Source organism: Onthophagus taurus, unplaced genomic scaffold, assembly GCF_036711975.1.
Source record: "Onthophagus taurus isolate NC unplaced genomic scaffold, IU_Otau_3.0 ScKx7SY_16, whole genome shotgun sequence".
NCBI lineage: Eukaryota > Metazoa > Arthropoda > Insecta > Coleoptera > Scarabaeidae > Onthophagus > Onthophagus taurus.
This window is the reverse complement of record NW_027248941.1, coordinates 2,642,655-2,663,724: the sequence shown is the minus strand read 5'-3', so window position 1 is coordinate 2,663,724 and position 21,070 is coordinate 2,642,655. Positions and strand designations below refer to the sequence as shown.

At 28.6% G+C, this 21,070-nt stretch overlaps 2 protein-coding genes across 4 annotated transcripts in view; both read right to left on the bottom strand.

Annotated features, from left to right (window-relative positions):
* Positions 1 to 21,070, bottom strand: part of LOC111417674 (uncharacterized) — a 53,670-nt gene that overhangs the window by 20,962 nt on the left and 11,638 nt on the right. The window lies entirely within an intron of this gene.
* LOC111418054 (uncharacterized) overlaps positions 728 to 21,070 on the bottom strand; it is a 31,067-nt gene continuing 10,724 nt past the window's right edge. Inside the window, exons 2-4 of the mRNA XM_023050488.2 lie at positions 5,342 to 5,561; positions 1,185 to 1,315; positions 728 to 1,134 (exon numbers count right to left, since the gene is read on the bottom strand). Of these exons, the coding sequence (XP_022906256.2) occupies positions 886 to 1,134; positions 1,185 to 1,315; positions 5,342 to 5,555 (594 nt within the window). The 5' untranslated portion in view covers positions 5,556 to 5,561 and the 3' untranslated portion in view covers positions 728 to 885. The remainder of the gene's footprint in view (positions 1,135 to 1,184; positions 1,316 to 5,341; positions 5,562 to 21,070) is intronic.

Here is a 21,070-nt window from a genome sequence, read left to right as displayed (position 1 = left end):
TCGCAAGCCGAGGCAGCGGTGCTGCCGAGGCAGTGGCTGTTTTATTACAAAGTAATAGGAAAAGGTTTTTCAACCACTACCTCGGCAGCGCAGTTGCCTCAGCCTGCAAGAATAAATTAATACTGAAGGGAAACCTTTTCCTATTACTTTGTAATAAAACAGCCACTGCCTCGGCAGCACCGCTGCCTCGGCTTGGAAACATATATTACTTCGAAAAAGAAACCTTCACGCATTATTTTGTAATACTTGAGCCACTGCCTCGGCTTTTATGAATACGAAAGAGAATACTTCACGTAATACTTTGGTTACGAGCTACTGCCTCGTCAGCGTAGCTGCCTCGGCTATGATGATATATTAACACTGAAAAGAAATGTTTTCCTATTACTTTGTAATAAAAAAACTACTGCCTCGGCAGCATAGCTGCCTCGGATTCGGAAAATATATTTATATTTAAAAAAAGGTTTTTCTTTTTACTTTGGTATAAAAACGCTACTGCCTCGGCAGCATAGCTGCCTCGGATTCCGAAAATATATTAATATTTAAGAAAGGTTTTTCTTATTATTGTGTTGTAAAGAAGCTACTGCCTCGGCAGCACAGCTGCCTCGGCTTCTAAACATATATTAATACTGAAGAAAGGCCTCCAATTTTAATACTGATTTGATTTGGGTGGTACATTAAAATTACCCTCAATTTTAAATCAAATTAAAATTAATTAAAAGTTAATAACTAAGCAAGATAACTTTATTCCATCATTATCTTTTTTAAATCTTAAAATGTATACAAAAAAACCGAAACGATTTTTTTATTTTCACCGAAACTTAAAAAAATAAAAAAAAACACATCATTTTATTTCTTTTACATTAAAATAATTAAGCCCGATTAATATCACAATATTCCCCTATCTAACAGTCGAAGTATTATCATTAAGGTCGGAAATAGTATTAGAAGCGAAAAAACGTTTCGCCCTGAAGATGTCGCCTCTTTAATCGAAATCGTTTCGGCTTTCTCCTTCTCTTTGAAAAGGTTTTTAGCCAACATTCGCATTTTGGTGATTTTGTCGTCGAATATCGCCGTCGATGAGTTGTACGGGACCAATTTGTTGCAGTAATTGTGGTCGCAACAAGACACGCAAATCTAAAATCCCACAAAAACGTTAATCATCAAATCATTTTAAATAACCCTACCGTTTGAGTGTCAATTTCGACGCATCCCACTTGCGTTCTTTGGCATTCCTTCTCCGAGGTGCACCTTTTATTCACCAAAACGCTCGTTCCTTTCGAATCCATTATATGAAGAGTGTGACAAAAATTTTCGCCTAAAAACAACCAAACAAATTCATTAATTCCTTTTTTTGTCACTTTGACACAAAAAATTTTAAGTTAAATGGGAAACAAAAATTCGACCCCTTTTGAGTGTACTTTCGACGTGATAACGAAAGAAGGTCTCGTTATCCAGCTTGAAATTGAGGCGAAGATGAAAAAAATTGATGATTCGAAAAAGGTTCGGGTTCAAATCCGCAGAACGATTTTGCAAACGCTACGAAATCGGGGACTTCGCGCTTGCTTAAAAACGATATTGGACGATGTTAAAAACGGCGCGATCGCCCAAGAAATCGAGTTGGAGTGCAACAAGAAACGGAATCAAAAAATTAAAAACGTTGTGATCAAAAAGGTGAAGGTGTTAAGAAATCCGAAGATGTCCAAGTTTTTTGAGTTCGAAAAGAAATTGTTTCAAACCCCCCCGATTGTATCCGTTTAAATAAAAAAATTACATTGTAATTGCGACAATATGATTTAGGATAAAACCGAAAAGCATCAATCGTTCAACTAAACATAAAGGCCGATAGAGAAGCTAGAGGGAGGAGGAAAATGGTTATCGATTTTCGATAAATTTTCATTTCCCCACTTCCGCCCCAGACCTTAATTGATACATTAAACGAATTCAATTGGTTTTGTGGTTATTAACCGCTTTCAACTTTTTAGTGCTTTCCATCAACAGTTAAAACACTTTACAACAATATTTACCCCAAAAAAAAACATTAAACAAATTCCATTACATCAATTTACATTTTAAATTTAAAATAAATAACATTTTTTTAAATTTTATACATAAGAGCCACCTATAATCAAAAAAAAATCTAATTATTCTTGAATATTATTAATCGCGAGATTGAGAGCTTTAATTTAAGTCCAAACACGGCGGATTTATCTTAAAAAATCAAAACTGTCGAAGAAATGTCATTTTTGACGTTTAAGGCGCCATCTTGATTTCTTAATTTTAATTATATTTGAATTAAATGTAAATGAATTGATAGGAAATACATAAAAATTATTAAAAAATTAATTTTATAAAAAAGCGCCACCTATAATTTAAATTTTTTTAAAATTATTCTTGGATATTATTAATCGCGAGATTGATAGCTTTAATTTAAGTCCAAACACGACGTCTTTATCTTAAAAATTGCCCAAAGTAATTTATGAAACATCAAAGTAGACGCCATCTTGGATTTTTATAAAAATTAAAATATACTATTCGAGTGATATATCAAATTAAAGGGTTTCAAATAGGCATTAAGATAATGATAAAGAAAATATAAAAATTTTTATAATTAGAATCGATTTTTAATAAAAAGCGCCACCTATAATTTAAAAAAATTTAATTTATACTCGCATTTCGGTATTCTAGAGATAAAGAGCTGTAATTTAAGTCCAAACACGACATGTATATCTTAAAAATGACGAAAATCATTAATTTATATGTCATTTTTAGGCGCCATCTTGAATTTTTATAAAAATTAAAGTAATTTAATCGTGTTACGTATCAAATTAAAGCATTTTTATTAAATGATACGAAAATAATTACAATTATCCCAAAAAATGATTAAAACATAACCTAATTTAATTATTTTTAAGAAATGTCAGTGACAATTAAAAAGAAAATAAAAAATTGTGAGTATTTTCCTACTTTTAAGAAGAAGATGTTTCATTTAAGTCCAAACACGTCATATTTATTTTAAAAATTGCCAAAACGATTAATTTAAATGTCATTTTTAGGCGCCATCTTGAATTTTTATAAAAATTGACATAATTTAATCGTGTTACGTATCAAATTAAAACATTTTTAATAAATGATACGAAAATAATTAAAATTATCCCAAAAAATGATTAAAACATAACCTAATTTAATTATTTAAAAAAAAAAGTTAGTGACAATTAAAAAGATAATAAAAAATTTGGAGTATTTTCATACTATTAAGAAGAAGACGTTTAATTTAAGTCCAAACACGTCATATTTATTTTAAAAATTGCCAAAACGAATAATTTAAATGTCATTTTTAGGCGCCATCTTGAATTTTTATAAAAATTGACATAATTTAATCGTGTTACGTATCAAATTAAAGCATTTTTATTAAATGATACGAAAATAATTAAAATGATCCCAAAAAATGGTTAAAACATAACCTAATTTAATTGTTTTTCAAAAATGTTAGTGACAATTAAAAAGATAATAAAAAATTTTGAGTATTTTCATACTATTAAGAAGAAGACGTTTAATTTAAGTCCAAACACATCATATTTATTTTAAAAATTGCCAAAACGAATAATTTAAATGTCATTTTTAGGCGCCATCTTGAATTTTTATAAAAATTGAAATAATTTAATCGTGTTACGTATCAAATTAAAACATTTTTATTAAATGATACGAAAATAATTAAAATTATCCCAAAAAATGATTAAAACATAACCTAATTTAATTATTTTTTAAAAATGACAGTGACAATTAAAAAGATAATAAAAAATGGTGAGTATTTTCATACTTTTAAGAAGAAGACGTTTCATTTAAGTCCAAACACGTCATATTTATTTTAAAAATTGCCAAAACGAATAATTTAAATGTCATTTTTAGGCGCCATCTTGAATTTTTATAAAAATTGACATATTTTAATCGTGTTACGTATCAAATTAAAACATTTTTAATAAATGATACGAAAATAATTAAAATTATCCCAAAAAATGATTAAAACATAACCTAATTTAATTATTTTTAAGAAATGTCAGTGACAATTAAAAAGAAAATAAAAAATTTGGAGTATTTTCATACTATTAAGAAGAAGACGTTTCATTTAAGTCCAAACACGCCATATTTATTGTAAAAATTGTCAAAACGAATAATTTAAATGTCATTTTTAGGCGCCATCTTGAATTTTTATAAAAATTGAAATAATTTAATCGTGTTACGTATCAAATTAAAACATTTTTATTAAATGATACGAAAATAATTAAAATTATCCCAAAAAATGATTAAAACATAACCTAATTTAATTATTTTTTAAAAATGACAGTGACAATTAAAAAGATAATAAAAAATGGTGAGTATTTTCATACTTTTAAGAAGAAGACATTTAATTTAAGTCCAAACACGTCATATTTATTTTAAAAATTGTCAAAACGAATAATTTAAATGTCATTTTTAGGCGCCATCTTGAATTTTTATAAAAATTGACATATTTTAATCGTGTTACGTATCAAATTAAAACATTTTTAATAAATGATACGAAAATAATTAAAATGATCCCAAAAAATGATTAAAACATAACCTAATTTAATTGTTTTTCAAAAATGTTAGTGACAATTAAAAAGATAATAAAAAATTTGGAGTATTTTCATACTATTAAGAAGAAGACGTTTAATTTAAGTCCAAACACGTCATATTTATTTTAAAAATTGCCAAAACGAATAATTTAAATGTCATTTTTAGGCGCCATCTTGAATTCTTATAAAAATTGACATAACCTAATCGTGTTACGTATCAAATTAAAGCATTTTAAGTGAGGATTAAGAAAAAATGTAAAAATTAAATCTTAGGTTAACTTCCGGTTCTGATTAAAATAATTTTTGAAGATAACCCTATCGTGTTTGGGCTCATTTCAAAGGGTTTTTTATCTTAATTGAAAATTAAATAAAAAATCGTAAATTTCTTTTGGGGGGAACATTTAATTAACATTCTTCGAATAATTCGAGGTGGTGTTACCTCCGCGACGAAAAGGATCTAATTAAATCACCCCCCAAACTATAACTTAGGTAAGCAGCATCTTCGATTAAAGTTTTCAATCCAATCAAGAACGCAGTTAGCCATCGTTTCACCTCCCACTCCATCCTCATTTTCCCCCCAACTTTTCAAACCCTCAAATCCCTTCAACTAGTACTTTTAAGGGGTGGATGAAATCCCGTTTCGTCGTTGGCGAGAGAAACTGATTAAAAACTTGTCTCGCGGAGAAAAAAAATTCTTTTTTAATTTGAAAGTAATTTTTTTCATAATTTTTTAAATAAAGATGTCTTACCTGGTTTGCAAGGTCTATCAATCGCGTATTGATTGCAGATAAGATTGTCGGAAACGTTAACGCAAATGTAGCAGGTGACCGCGTAATTGTCGAAATCCAAATCTTGACCGGAAGTGATCGCCGTCATCAGTTCGTTTTGGTGGATTTGTTTTTGCTCATCTAATGCGGTGTTTGACATAAAGATGCAACTCAATAGCATCCCAATTCTCAACATATCAATCTATAACAAATATTCATTTATACAGTACGCGTCATAAGTCTAATTTGATTGTAGCCGAGGCAGCTGTGCTGCCGAGGCAGTGGCTTTTTTATTACAAAGTAATAGGAAAACATTTCTTTTCAGTGTTAATATATCATCATAGCCGAGGCAGCTATGCTGTCGAGGCAATAGCTCGTAACCAAAGCATTACGTGAAGTATCCTCTTTCGTATTAATATATTCATAGAAGCCGAGGCAGCTGTGCTGCCGAGGCAGTGGCTCAAGTATTACAAAATAATGCGTGACGGTTTCTTTTTCGAAGTAATATATGTTTCCAAGCCGAGGCAGCGGTGCTGCCGAGGCAGTGGCTGTTTTATTACAAAGTAATAGGAAAAGGTTTCCCTTCAGTATTAATTTATTCTTGCAGGCTGAGGCAACTGCGCTGCCGAGGTAGTGGTTGAAGTGAGGTATTCTCTTTCTCAGTAATATATTTTTAGAAGCCGAGACAGCTGTGCTGTCGAGGTAGTGCGTTTTTATTACTGTCTCGGTTTCTCAAAATGTATTAATACGAAAAGAATCTTTTCTGATGCTTTGTTTATTTAAGCCACTGCCTCGGCTTCTAAACATATATTAATATCGAAGAAAAACCTTTGTTTATGCTTTGTTTACATGAGCCACTGCCTCGGTAGCACCGCTGCCTCGGCAATGATGATAAATTAACACTGAAGAGATACATTTTCTCATACCTTTGTAACATTTGAGCCCCTGCCTCGGGTTCTAAAAATACATTAATACGGAAAAAGTCTTTGCTTATGCTCTGTTTACTTGAACAACTGCCTCGGATATGATGAATTAATTATTAACGCTGAAAAGAAATGTTTTCTTATTGTTTTGTAATATAATATAGCCACTGCCTCGGCAGCGATATACAGGGTGATTCACATAAGAACGTCGTTTTCATAAAAAAATTAAAAAAATAAAGACGCGTATCTTGTTAATGCTACTTAAAATCATTGAAAATTCAGTAGTCGGCTGTGAAATTGTACGTAATTTGAGGAATAAACTGTTTATTATGAGCTAAAAAGACATCATCCATAAACAAATTTAGTTTAGGCATAATAATTTTCTAGTGATAAAGAGAAAATCCCCAAAATGTCACTTTTGGTTTTAAAATCGATCATAACTCAAAAATGAAAGGTGATGACTAGGGCACGGAACTTTTGTAACAAAACGATTTTCCCCCTCCACTCGTTCTCAGTAGAAAATTTCATACAAAAGTTGTTCTAAATTATATTCTAAAACGATTTTCTCAATAAAAAATATATAAAAATATATATATAAATTTTTTTTTGAGGTTATGTTCTTAATTATTGATCAAATCAAAAATTTTTATTAACAATATTTGTTTAGAATTACTTCAGGAACAGTGTTTGTTAATAAAATTTTTTGCTAACTAGAAATTTTAATTTCCCTCTGAATAGTATGCTATCAAAATTAATTATCTCAATATTTATTGTTTTTATCAAAAAATGTTTTAAATAAAATTTGTTTCAATTTCGATTTTGAATCAATTATCTTAATAACAAAATTTTACATCTCTATTAATTAAGCGTCTAAGTATAATTATTTATAAAAATGGAAAAATTATTATTTTGAGGTTATCTTCTTAATTATTGATTAAATCAAAAAATTTTGTTAACAATATTTGTTTAGAATCACTTCAGGAACAGTGTTTGTTAATAAAATTTTTTGCTAACTTGAAATTTTAATTTCCCTCTGAATAGTATGGTATCAAAATTAATTATCTCAATATTTATTGTTTTTATCAAAAAATGTTTTAAATAAAATTTGTTTCAATTTCGATTTTGAATCAATTATCTTAATAAAAATTTTTTGCATCTCTATTAATTAAGCATCTAAGTGTAATTACGTATAAAAATGGAAAAATTATTATTTTGAGGTTATCTCCTTAATTACTAATTAAATCAAAAAATTTTGTTAACAATATTTGTTTAGAATTACTTCAGGAGCAGTGTTTGTTAATAAAATTTTTTGCTAACTTGAAATTTTAATTTCCCTCTGAATAGTATGCTACAAAAATGAATATTTTTGAGGTTATATCCTTATTGTTGATTTAATCAAAAAATGTTGTTAACAAAATTCGTTTAGAATTACTTCAAGAACAGTGTTTGTTAATAAAATTTTTTGCTAACTTGAAATTTTAATTTCCCTCTGAATAGTATGCTATCAAAATTAATTATCTCGATAATTATTGTTTTTATCAAAAAATGTTTTAAATAAAATTTGTTTCAATTTCGATTTAGAATCAATTATCTTAATAAAAAAATTTTACATCTCTATTAATTAAGCATCTAAGTATAATTATGTATAAAAATGGAAAAATTATTATTTTGAGGTTATCTCCTTAATTACTAATTAAATCAAAAAATTTTGTTAACAATATTTGTTTAGAATTACTTCAGGAGCAGTGTTTGTTAATAAAATTTTTTGCTAACTTGAAATTTTAATTTCCCTCTGAATAGTATGCTACAAAAATGAATATTTTTGAGGTTATATCCTTATTGTTGATTTAATCAAAAAATGTTGTTAACAAAATTTGTTTAGAATCACTTCAGGAACAGTGTTTGTTAATACAATTTTTTGCTAACTTGAAATTTTAATTTCCCTCTGAATAGTATGGTATCAAAATTAATTATCTCGATAATTATTGTTTTTATCAAAAAATGTTTTAAATAAAATTTGTTTCAATTTCGATTTTGAATCAATTATCTTAATAAAAATTTTCTGCATCTCTATTAATTAAGCATCTAAGTATAATTATGTATAAAAATGGAAAAATTATTATTTTGAGGTTATCTCCTTAATTATTGATTAAATCAAAAAAAAATGTTGACAAAGTTTGTTTAGAATTGTTTCAGAAACAATTTTTGTCTAACTTAAAATTTTAATTTCCCACTGAACAGTATGGTGTTCTTTTAATTAAGATTTTCTCTGAGTATGAGTGGAGGGGGGAAATCGTTTTGTTACAAAAGTTCCGTGCCCTGGTGATGACGAACAGTTTTTTAGGAATAAATTGTTTATTATGAACTAAAAAGATATTGTTGATAAACAGATTTTGTTTAGATGTAATGATTTTTTAGTGATAAAGAGAAAATCCCCATAATGTCAAAATTGAGTACTTTTGTTATCAAAATCGATCATTACTCAAAAATTAATTGTGATGGAGATAAGTTTATTTGAAATAAATTGTTTATTATAAACTAAAAAGACATCATCCATAAACAGATTTGGTTTAGTTATAATGATTTTCTAGTGATAAAGAAAAAATCATCAAAATGTCAAAATTGGGTACTTTTGGTGTTAAAATCGATCATAACTCAAAAATGATAGGTGATGACGAAAAGTTTTTTAGGAATAAATTGTTTATTATGAACTAAAAAGATATTATTGATAAACAGATTTTGTTTAGATGAAATGATTTTTTAGTGATAAAGAGAAAATCCCCATAATGTCAAAATTGAGTACTTTTATTATCAAAATCGATCATTACTCAAAAATTAATTGTGATGGAGATAAGTTTATTTGAAATAAATTGTTTATTATACACTAAAAAGACATCATCCATAAACAGATTTGGTTTAGTTATAATGATTTTCTAGTGATAAAGAAAAAATCACCAAAATGTCAAAATTGGGTACTTTTGGTGTTAAAATCGATCATAACTCAAAAATGAAAGGTGATGACGAAAAGTTTTTTAGGAATAAATTGTTTATTATGAACTAAAAAGATATTATTGATAAACAGATTTTGTTTAGATGTAATGATTTTTTAGTGATAAAGAGAAAATCCCCATAATGTCAAAATTGAGTACTTTTGTTATCAAAATCGATCATTACTCAAAAATTAATTGTGATGGAGATAAGTTTATTTGAAATAAATTGTTTATTATAAACTAAAAAGACATCATCCATAAACAGATTTGGTTTAGTTATAATGATTTTCTAGTTATAAAGATTAAAATCACCAAAATGTCAAAATTGGGTACTTTTGGTGTTAAAATCGATCATAACCCAAAAATGAAAGGTGATGACGAAAAGTTTTTTAGGAATAAATTGTTTATTATGAACTAAAAATATATTATTGATAAACAGATTTTGTTTAGATGTAATGATTTTTTAGTGATAAAGAGAAAATCCCCATAATGTCAAAATTGAGTACTTTTGTTATCAAAATCGATCATTACTCAAAAATTAATTGTGATGGAGATTAGTTTATTTGAAATAAATTGTTTAGTATAAACTAAAAAGACATCATCCATAAACAGATTTGGTTTAGTTATAATGATTTTCTAGTGATAAAAAAAAAATCACCAAAATGTCAAAATTGGGTACTTTTGGTGTTAAAATCGATCATAACTCAAAAATGAAAGGTGATGACGAAAAGTTTTTTAGGAATAAATTGTTTATTATGAACTAAAAAGATATTATTGATAAACAGATTTTGTTTAGATGTAATGATTTTTTAGTGATAAAGAGAAAATCCCCATAATGTCAAAATTGAGTACTTTTGTTATCAAAATCGATCATTACTCAAAAATTAATTGTGATGGAGATTAGTTTATTTGAAATAAATTGTTTAGTATAAACTAAAAAGACATCATCCATAAACAGATTTGGTTTAGTTATAATGATTTTCTAGTGATAAAAAAAAAATCACCAAAATGTCAAAATTGGGTACTTTTGGTGTTAAAATCGATCATAACTCAAAAATGAAAGGTGATGACGAAAAGTTTTTTAGGAATAAATTGTTTATTATGAACTAAAAAGATATTATTGATAAACAGATTTTGTTTAGATGTAATGATTTTTTAGTGATAAAGAGAAAATCCCCATAATGTCAAAATTGAGTACTTTTGGTGTTAAAATCGATCATAACTCAAAAATGAAAGATGATGACGAAAAGTTTTTTAGGAATAAATTGTTTATTATGAACTAAAAAGATATTGTTGATAAACAGATTTTGTTTAGATGTAATGATTTTTTAGTGATAAAGAGAAAATCCCCATAATGTCAAAATTGAGTACTTTTGTTATCAAAATCGATCATTACTCAAAAATTAATTGTGATGGAGATTAGTTTATTTGAAATAAATTGTTTAGTATAAACTAAAAAGACATCATCCATAAACAGATTTGGTTTAGTTATAATGATTTTCTAGTGATAAAAAAAAAATCACCAAAATGTCAAAATTGGGTACTTTTGGTGTTAAAATCGATCATAACTCAAAAATGAAAGGTGATGACGAAAAGTTTTTTAGGAATAAATTGTTTATTATGAACTAAAAAGATATTATTGATAAACAGATTTTGTTTAGATGTAATGATTTTTTAGTGATAAAGAGAAAATCCCCATAATGTCAAAATTGAGTACTTTTGTTATCAAAATCGATCATTACTCAAAAATTAATTGTGATGGAGATTAGTTTATTTGAAATAAATTGTTTAGTATAAACTAAAAAGACATCATCCATAAACAGATTTGGTTTAGTTATAATGATTTTCTAGTGATAAAAAAAAAATCACCAAAATGTCAAAATTGGGTACTTTTGGTGTTAAAATCGATCATAACTCAAAAATGAAAGGTGATGACGAAAAGTTTTTTAGGAATAAATTGTTTATTATGAACTAAAAAGATATTATTGATAAACAGATTTTGTTTAGATGTAATGATTTTTTAGTGATAAAGAGAAAATCCCCATAATGTCAAAATTGAGTACTTTTGGTGTTAAAATCGATCATAACTCAAAAATGAAAGATGATGACGAAAAGTTTTTTAGGAATAAATTGTTTATTATGAACTAAAAAGATATTGTTGATAAACAGATTTTGTTTAGATGTAATGATTTTTTAGTGATAAAGAGAAAATCCCCAAAATGTCAAAATTGAGTACTTTTGTTATCAAAATCGATCATTACTCAAAAATTAATTGTGATGGAGATAAGTTTTTTTGAAATAAATTGTTTATTATAAACTAAAAAGACATCATCCATAAACAGATTTGGTTTAGTTATAATGATTTTCTAGTTATAAAGAAAAAATCCCCATAATGTCAAAATTGAGTACTTTTGGTGTTAAAATCGATCATAACTCAAAAATGAAAGGTGATGACGAAAAGTTTTTTAGGAATAAATTGTTTATTATGAACTAAAAAGATATTGTTGATAAACAGATTTTGTTTAGATGTAATGATTTTTTAGTGATAAAGAGAAAATCCCCATAATGTCAAAATGGAGTACTTTTGTTATCAAAATCGATCATTACTCAAAAATTAATTGTGATGGAGATAAGTTTTTTTGAAATAAATTGTTTATTATAAACTAAAAAGACATCATCCATAAACAGATTTGGTTTAGTTATAATGATTTTCTAGTGATAAAGAAAAAATCACCAAAATGTCAAAATTGAGTACTTTTGGTATTAAAATAGATCATAACTCAAAAATTAAAGGTGTTGGAGAAAAGTTTATTTGAAATAAATTGTTTATTATGAACTAAAAGGACAATACTCATAAACAGATTTGGTTTAGTTATAAGTTTATAACTCCTCAGGTGTACAACTTAGTATAGAGGTAAATTATCTTAATTTATTGTCCTTTACATTTCCCTGCTCTGTGTCGGTTCTTATGTGAATCACCCTGTATATATAAAGTTTTCGGTTAAATTATGTAAAATAAAGTCTTTTTCAACTCCAAAGACAGTTCCAATTTCACGCGAATCCCGTTTTGTGAATTGACGCCATCTCGGCGACGTCTTTCGTATTAAAATTGGACAGCGGGAAGTGGCAGGTTCTCTCCTCTATATTTTTCTCTTTTAAAGGAAAATTTTTCTGTGCGACTTTGAATTTAAAAAAATTTAGTAAGGATGTTGTAACGGTTCTAGTTGGATGATCTCGTTTATCTTGCTTGAACGACCGGAAACCGTCCGAAATTCGAGTTTCCGGACGTTAAGGATAAATGGCAACGCCTCTCCTTATTCGACAAATTGAGGTGTGATTTACGTGACGGTTTATGCCTCGGCCGTTTTTAAGCCGGAACCGGGATATATATTGCAGATTGGAAAATATTGATCGAGCATCACATAAATTTTAGTTTTAAACCGGAAATATCTTTGAGATATCGATTAGGCATTAATAATAAAGTCCGCGGAATTAACATCACCGCCTCGTATTCGTATTTACTCAAGTTTAAGCTTTAATATCGTACGTGTACTTGGTAAATCCGAGTTAATTCCAGGTTTGTGTTTACTTTGTTTAAGCACAAACTAAAATCCTTGTTATATATTATACCTAGATATTGCGCAAGATAATAAGTGATTCAAAATATAAAATATCGAATAAAAATGTCTCGTTACAAATCGTCTAAGCATCCGACCGTAAAGCAATTTCATGTATGCGGTTTGTTTCGTTGAATATGAATCGCGTTGGAACGAGAGGAAAACGGCGAAAGAGCGGCAACTTCCACCCGGTTAGTATAGAAATAGGGAGGTTTCCCTGGGTTATAGGGAGGAGACTGGGTGGAGTGGCATTTCAAAAGCCTCCCTCGGTTTCGTTACTTTCGTTCCAGAACAGCCAATATTGCTACACATATCCCTTCGACATCCTCCAATTTTATTGGTTTTTTAAAAAAATGTCCCGCAAAAATTTTTTTTAAAGGGACATCGAGATAAAAAAAGTTTTCTTCGTTGTAATTCCCTCTTAGAGCGGTCTCTTAAATATTAAAAGGGTTCCTTTTGAAGAGAGAGACCACTTTTATCCCGGTTTCTTCCCGTTTTTCTCCTTCGGGAGGCGTCTCTTTAATATTTATTAGGCGCTAAAGTCCTTCAGCTATTTGTTCAACTGGGAGGGGTCGAAAGAAAAGAAAAAATTATTCAACCTCAAAAAAAAAAACATTAAAAAAATAAATGAAAAATAATAATAAGGTAGGCAACCCAATTAACATCACATTTCTAATTGACATCTCAAATAATAGATGGCTCTCTTTTTTAATTTTGGAAAAGAAAAAACAAACATTTTTGCATCTATAATTTTAAAAAAATTAATTTAAACTAGCATTTTTGTATTCTAGAGATAAAGACTTTTAATTTGAGTCCAAACACGCCATATTTATCTTAAAAGTTCCCAAAGTTGTTTATGAAGCTGTCAAAGTAGGCGCCATCTTGGATTTTTATAAAAAATTAAGATAACTTAATCGAGTGGCACATCAAATTAAAGCATTTTGAATAAATAATACGAAAATGATTTTAAAAAATGATTAAAACATAACCTAATTTAATTATTTTTAAGAAATGTCATTTATAATTGAAAAGAATATTAAAAATTTGGAGTATTATCATGTTTTTAAGAGGACGATGTTTAATTTAAGTCCAAACACGACGTATTTATCTTTAAAATTTCCCAAAATGGTATATAAAATGTCAAAGTAGACGCCATCTTGGGTTTTTATAAAAAATTAAGATAACATAATCGAGTGACACATCAAATTAAAGGGTTTTAAGTGAACATTAAGATAATGATAAACAAATTTAAAAATTCTTACAACTAGAATCGATTTTTATTAAAAAACGCGACATATTATCACAAAAACACCGATTGTACTCGCATATTTCTATTCTACAGAAATAGAGCTTTAATTTAAGTCCAAACACGACGTGTTTATCTTAAAAATTGCCCAATGTGATATATGAAATGTCAAAGTAGGCGCCATCTTGGATTTTTATAAAAAATTAAGATAACTTAATCGAGTAACACATCAAATTAAAGCATTTTGAATGAATAACACGAAAATGATTTTAAAAAATGATTAAAATATAACCTAATTTAATTATTTTTAAGAAATGTCATTTATAATTGAAAAGAATATTAAAAATTTGGAGTATTATCATGTTTTTAAGAGGACGATGTTTAATTTAAGTCCAAACACGACGTATTTATCTTTAAAATTTCCCAAAATGGTATATAAAATGTCAAAGTAGACGCCATCTTGAATTTTTATAAAAAATTAAGATAACATAATCGAGTGACACATCAAATTAAAGGGTTTTAAGTGAACATTAAGATAATGATAAACAAATTTAAAAATTCTTACAACTAGAATCGATTTTTATTAAAAAACGCGACATATTATCACAAAAAACACCGATTGTACTCGCATATTTCTATTCTACAGAAATAGAGCTTTAATTTAAGTCCAAACACGACGTGTTTATCTTAAAAATTGCCCAAAGTGATATATGAAATGTCAAAGTAGGCGCCATCTTGGATTTTTATAAAAAATTAAGATAACTTAATCGAGTAACACATCAAATTAAAGCATTTTGAATGAATAATACGAAAATGATTTTAAAAATGATTAAAACATAACCTAATTTAATTAGTTTTAAGAAATGTCATTTATAATTGAAAAAAATATTAAAAATTTGGAGTATTTTCATGTTTTTAAGAGGACGATGTTTAATTTAAGTCCAAACACGACGTATTTATCTTTAAAATTTCCCAAAATGGTATATAAAATGTCAAAGTAGACGCCATCTTGGATTTTTATAAAAAATTAAGATAACATAATCGAGTGACACATCAAATTAAAGGGTTTTAAGTGAACATTAAGATAATGATAAACAAATTTAAAAATTCTTACAACTAGAATCGATTTTTATTAAAAAACGCGACATATTATTACAAAAAACACCGATTGTACTCGCATATTTCTATTCTACAGAAATAGAGCTTTAATTTAAGTCCAAACACGACGTGTTTATCTTAAAAATTGCCCAAAGTGATATATGAAATGTCAAAGTAGACGCCATCTTGGATTTTTATAAAAAATTAAGATAACTTAATCGAGTAACACATCAAATTAAAGCATTTTGAATGAATAATACGAAAATGATTTTAAAAAATGATTAAAACATAACCTAATTTAATTATTTTTAAGAAATGTCATTTATAATTGAAAAGAATATTAAAAATTTGGAGTATTATCATGTTTTTTAGAGGACGATGTTTAATTTAAGTCCAAACACGACGTATTTATCTTAAAAATGGCGAAAACGATTAATTTAAATGTCATTTTTAGGCGCCATTTTGAATTTTTATAAAAATCAAGATAACCTAATCGAGTGACACATCAAATTAAACAGCTTTAAATGGAAATTAACAATCAAATTAATTAAATTCGGCATAATTACCTTTAAAATTACTCAAAAAGTCAAATTTCGACGTTTCGATCTTTTCGGTTATCTTCAGGTCGGTAACTTTTTCGTTTTTAAAGATAACCCTATCGAGTTTGGGCTCATTTTAAAGCATTTTTCATTTTCTACAGAAAACTTTAATAAATTTAATCATGTATGTAATAATTTTTAATTTTAAAGCAACAAAATCGATCGATTTAACTAATTGGGCGCGGTGAAACATAAACGTTCTGAATCAACACCTGATTTCTCAACGATTTCATCCATCCATCATAAATTTACATAACACGTTATCGTATAGAACACATTTGCGCAGCCCCACGTTCCTCTATTAGCGTCTAATACTCCTTTACATACCCCGATATGCTCGCCCCGTTTTCCTCTCATCCCGTGGTTCCGATTCCTTACCCTGATTGCGTACACAAAATGAGTGACGCCCGCAGGAATTACTCCTTAATTGATGGCAACAGCTTTACATCCTACACAACCCTATACAACTTAGATACACAGAGATATTTAGAAATAAAAATATTATTTGTTTCAAATCAATTTAGTTTTTTGTTCCAAACTGAATCGTTTTCAATCCGTAACAAAGTACCCTACAACAAAGCGAGCCGAATCGAGTCGTGTTTTTCTTATTTTAGTTCGATTTTATTTTTCAATGGGGAAGAAATAAAAATGTTGTTTTATTTCTCAACCTTTTCATTTTTATATAATGACTTCATTGATTAAATTAAATAAAAAAAAAAATTCTTTGACCTTCTCGGGCTACATCCGGGACTTGGTGCTGCTTCGTTATCGATTCGAAGGAAGTAGGTGGACACTAAGTCTTGTTACTACACAGTTTCCCGAGATTTCCACATGCTACTACATTTATTTTACTTTTTTTTTAAATTTCTAAGAAGATTTTTTTTTACTTTTCGGTGGGTAGGTTGATTTACATTTAATTGAGTGCCGTAGATAAATCAATCGATTGAAAAAGCGACTTTGGAGGTTTCCCCAGTGGGATGCCCACGTCCGGTTTGGTTTTCCCCCTTCGCCCTTTTGAAGGAAGGAATGGAAGGGAATAGGTAGTAACCCGAACTGACAGTTTAATTAAAGGCCGTCCTAATTAGTTTTCCGACGGGTAAGGGTTTCCGGTTTAATTACCGACGTCGGTGGTGATGCTATTTGCTTTTCGGTCCACCCCCCCCTCAAAAAATCCCATCGTCATCGAAGATGATTTCGAATTATTTTTTTTATTTCGTTTCAACCCCAAAATTTTAAAAAAAGCACGCCATCTATTAGTTGGAGTATCAATTTTTATATATTTTTAACATTTTCTTAATATTCACTTAAAACCCTTTAATTTGATGTGTCACACGATTAGGTTATCTTGATTTTTATAAAAATCCAAGATGGCGCCTAAAAATGATATTTAAATGAATCATTTTCGCCATTTTTAAGATAAATACGTCGTGTTTGGACTTAAATTAAACATTTTCCTCTTAAAAACATGAAAATACTCAAAATTTTTAATTTTTTTTCAATTATAAATGACATTCCTTAAAAATAATTAAATTAGGTTATGTTTTAATCATTTTTTAAAATCATTTTCGTATTATTCATTAAAAATGCTTTAATTTGATGTGTCACTCGCTTAGGTTATCTTGATTTTTATATTGCAATCCAAGTTGCAATCCAAGATGGCGCCTAAAAATGACATTTAAATGAATCATTTTCGCAATTTTTAAGATAAATACGTCGTGTTTGGACTTAAATTAAACGTTTTCCCCCCAAAAACATGAAAATACTATAAATTTTAAACTTTTTTTTCAATTATAAATGACATTTCTTAAAAATAATTAAATTAGGTTCTGTTTTAATCATTTTTTAAAATCATTTTCGTATTATTCATTAAAAATGCTTTAATTTGATGTGTCACTCGATTAGGTTATCTTGATTTTTATAAAAATCCAAGATGGCGCCTAAAAATGACATTTAAATGAATCGTTTTCGCCATCTTTAAGATAAATACGTCGTGTTTGGACTTAAATTAAACATTTTCCACCCAAAAACATGAAAATACTATAAATTTTTAATTTTTTTTTCAATTATAAATGACATTTCTTAAAAATAATTAAATTAGGTTATGTTTTAATCATTTTTTAAAATCATTTTCGTATTATTCATTAAAAATGCTTTAATTTGATGTGTCACTCGATTAGGTTATCTTGATTTTTATAAAAATCCAAGATGGCGCCTAAAAATGACATTTAAATGAATCATTTTCGCCATTTTTAAGATAAATACGTCGTGTTTGGACTTAAATTAAACATTTTCCTCTTAAAAACATGAAAATACACAAAATTTTTAATTTTTTTTTCAATTATAAATGACATTTCTTAAAAATAATTAAATTAGGTTATGTTTTAATCATTTTTTAAAATCATTTTCGTATTATTCATTAAAAATGCTTTAATTTGATGTGTCACTCGACTAGGTTATCTAAATTTTTATAAAAATCCAAGATGGCGCCTAAAAATGACATTTAAATGAATCGTTTTCGCCATTTTTCAGATAAATACGTCGTGTTTGGACTTAAATTAAACATTTTCCTCCCAAAAGTATGAAAATACTCAAAATTTTAAATTTTTTTTTTTAAATATAAATGACATTTCTTAAAAATAATTAAATTAGGTTCTGTTTTAATCATTTTTTAAAATCACTTTCGTATTATTCATTAAAAATGCTTTAATTTGATATGTCACTCGATTAGGTTATCTTGATTTTTATAAAAATCCAAGATGGCGCCTACTTTGACATTTCATATATCGCTTTGGGCAATTTTTAAGATAAACACGTCGTGTTTGGACTTAAATTAAAGCTCTATTTCTGTAGAATACAAATATGCGAGTACAAATGGAGTTTTTTGTAATAATATGTCGCGTTTTTTAATAAAAATCGATTCTAGTTGTAAGAATTTTTAAATTTGTTTATCATTATCTTAATGTTCACTTAAAACCCTTTAATTTGATGTGTCACTCGATTATGTTATCCTAATTTTTTATAAAAATCCAAGATGGCGTCTACTTTGACATTTTATATACCATTTTGGGAAATTTTAAAGATAAATATATCGAGTTTGGACTCATTTTAAAGGATTTTTTATGGAGAATGTGGATTTGAACGAAATCACAGTAATTAAGTAAAAAAAATTTGTTGCATTTTGTGGTATTGAGGTCTGAATGACTTGGTTTTCTCAAAAACTCCCTCCTCTATGTCCTTTGGTACATTATAAACGGTAATCTTGGGCTTCGCCGTGTTGCATTCCTTTCTTTTAAAAGTTATCTCGGCACTCTTTCCTCTGGGGGAGAAAGATCCAAACCCGACATCTATTTTAGGAACTTTAAAGCTGTTATTTGCTTTGTTTGCAAACTAAAACACTTTTAGATATCGGTGTATATCATCATGTTGATGTATATCGTGCAGAAGTACCATACTGTTCAGAGGGAGTTTTTAAAATCGTCATAATATAATGATTTTCAAATTAAAAAAAAGTTTTTTTTAGTTCTTTTGAACACCAAAAACCTCATTAATTAAACTAAAACCCCCAACGTGGGTCATAAATCACGGGGATAAATCACGTTTTAAAAAGAAAGGGGGCACCACCAGAGAATAAGCCACTCGAGACGCGAGTACTATGGATAAAGAAAACGTGCAGAATGGAAATGGTGGTGGTTTTCTTGGTAAACGTCGAAATGGAAATGGGTGGTTGAACGATGAAGGGGTGGGGTGGGGCACAAGTTGTAACTTGTTCGACGTGCGCCAGTAAGGACAGGAAGTTTAATTCGGGCATTGTCCCCGAAACGTAAAGCTCGACTCCCCGGGGAAACCGAAATTGGCCAAGTTTCACTCGAAACTAAAACTTCTTTCAACTTTCAACTATAATACATAAATAAGGACCGAATCAATTCTTACTTTGAATTGTTTCAATTAACGATTTAAAATTTGGAAATAAAAAAAAATTGAGTGATAAAGAGGTGGGATGGTGATTAACGAGGGTATCGCGGCGGTCGGATTTTTTTCGCGAGTTTTTGCAGGCTCGAAATTAAAACGAAACGCGACGGTACTCGTTCGACGAATTTATCGTGCGCGAACCTGCCCATAAATCGGCCGAATCCGGTGCCAATTGCCACGAGAAATTCACGTTCATCCACAACGTCCCATACAAAAAAAAATTTATTGATTCGAATCAAAACCTTTTAATTCATCTCAAAATTAATGGGAAATCAAAAAAGATTTAATTTGAGTACAAACACGCCATACTTCCGTCAATTTTAATTTTAAGGGTTGTTTTATAAATTTAAGGGTGTTTTATCAATTTTAAACCCACCCCCATCGAGTTTGGTACCAAATGAAATCATTTTTTAAAAATAATTCGAAAATAATAATAAAATCAAAATTTTTTTCATCTAAAAACCTCCAGGACATAATTTATTCATGATCCGTGTGTATCGGGTGGCGCTTTTTTATGACGCGCTCGAAAATAACAACAACCACGGTGGCGTCGCGACGCTTGCATACAAATTACGCGTTGGAAACGAGACCCTTCGGTCCACAGCGCGATGCTTCTACCAATTTCGCTAATGTTGACAACGCAACGTGACGAGAATACCGAAAATTAGTAACCCTTTTACGTCGGAAATTAGTTTTGCAAAAAATTTACTCTTAATATTTCCTCAATAACGTTTCATATTTGCGGAGGAAGTAGAACGAGGAAATCAATATTTAAGAAAATGGCTAATCTCCGCCACCCCGAAGACACCCCAAGATCCAATTAGAACCGCTTCGAGGAATTTTAATCAGGTCATTTTAAGCAAATTAAATAAAAGAAAAACATTTTTATGCGATCAAAGCGAATTTAACGGGGATAAGTGATAAAATAATAAAACAATCGAGGGGGTGCTGTGTCCACTTAGATTTTAGAGTTTATTTCTGGTAGAATGGGAGTGGTCTAGAATTTCATTTGAAATGCGCTTTGTTCGTCTCTCCTTTAGTTCCGCGCGCGTTCATAATAAATAGATTCCAGCGCGACCGGAAGTCACGTAGGGGGCGTTGTTCGCTTTGTTTGCAACCCCGACTACAATTACTATTGCGGGAAGTAAAGAGAGGAAAAACGAGATTTTCCTTCTCGAGTCCTAATTTTCAACCACCCCAAGCAATTTAAACTACATTATTTATAATAAAGGATTACTGGCTTGTGTTTATAAGCTAAGAATTTAGGTT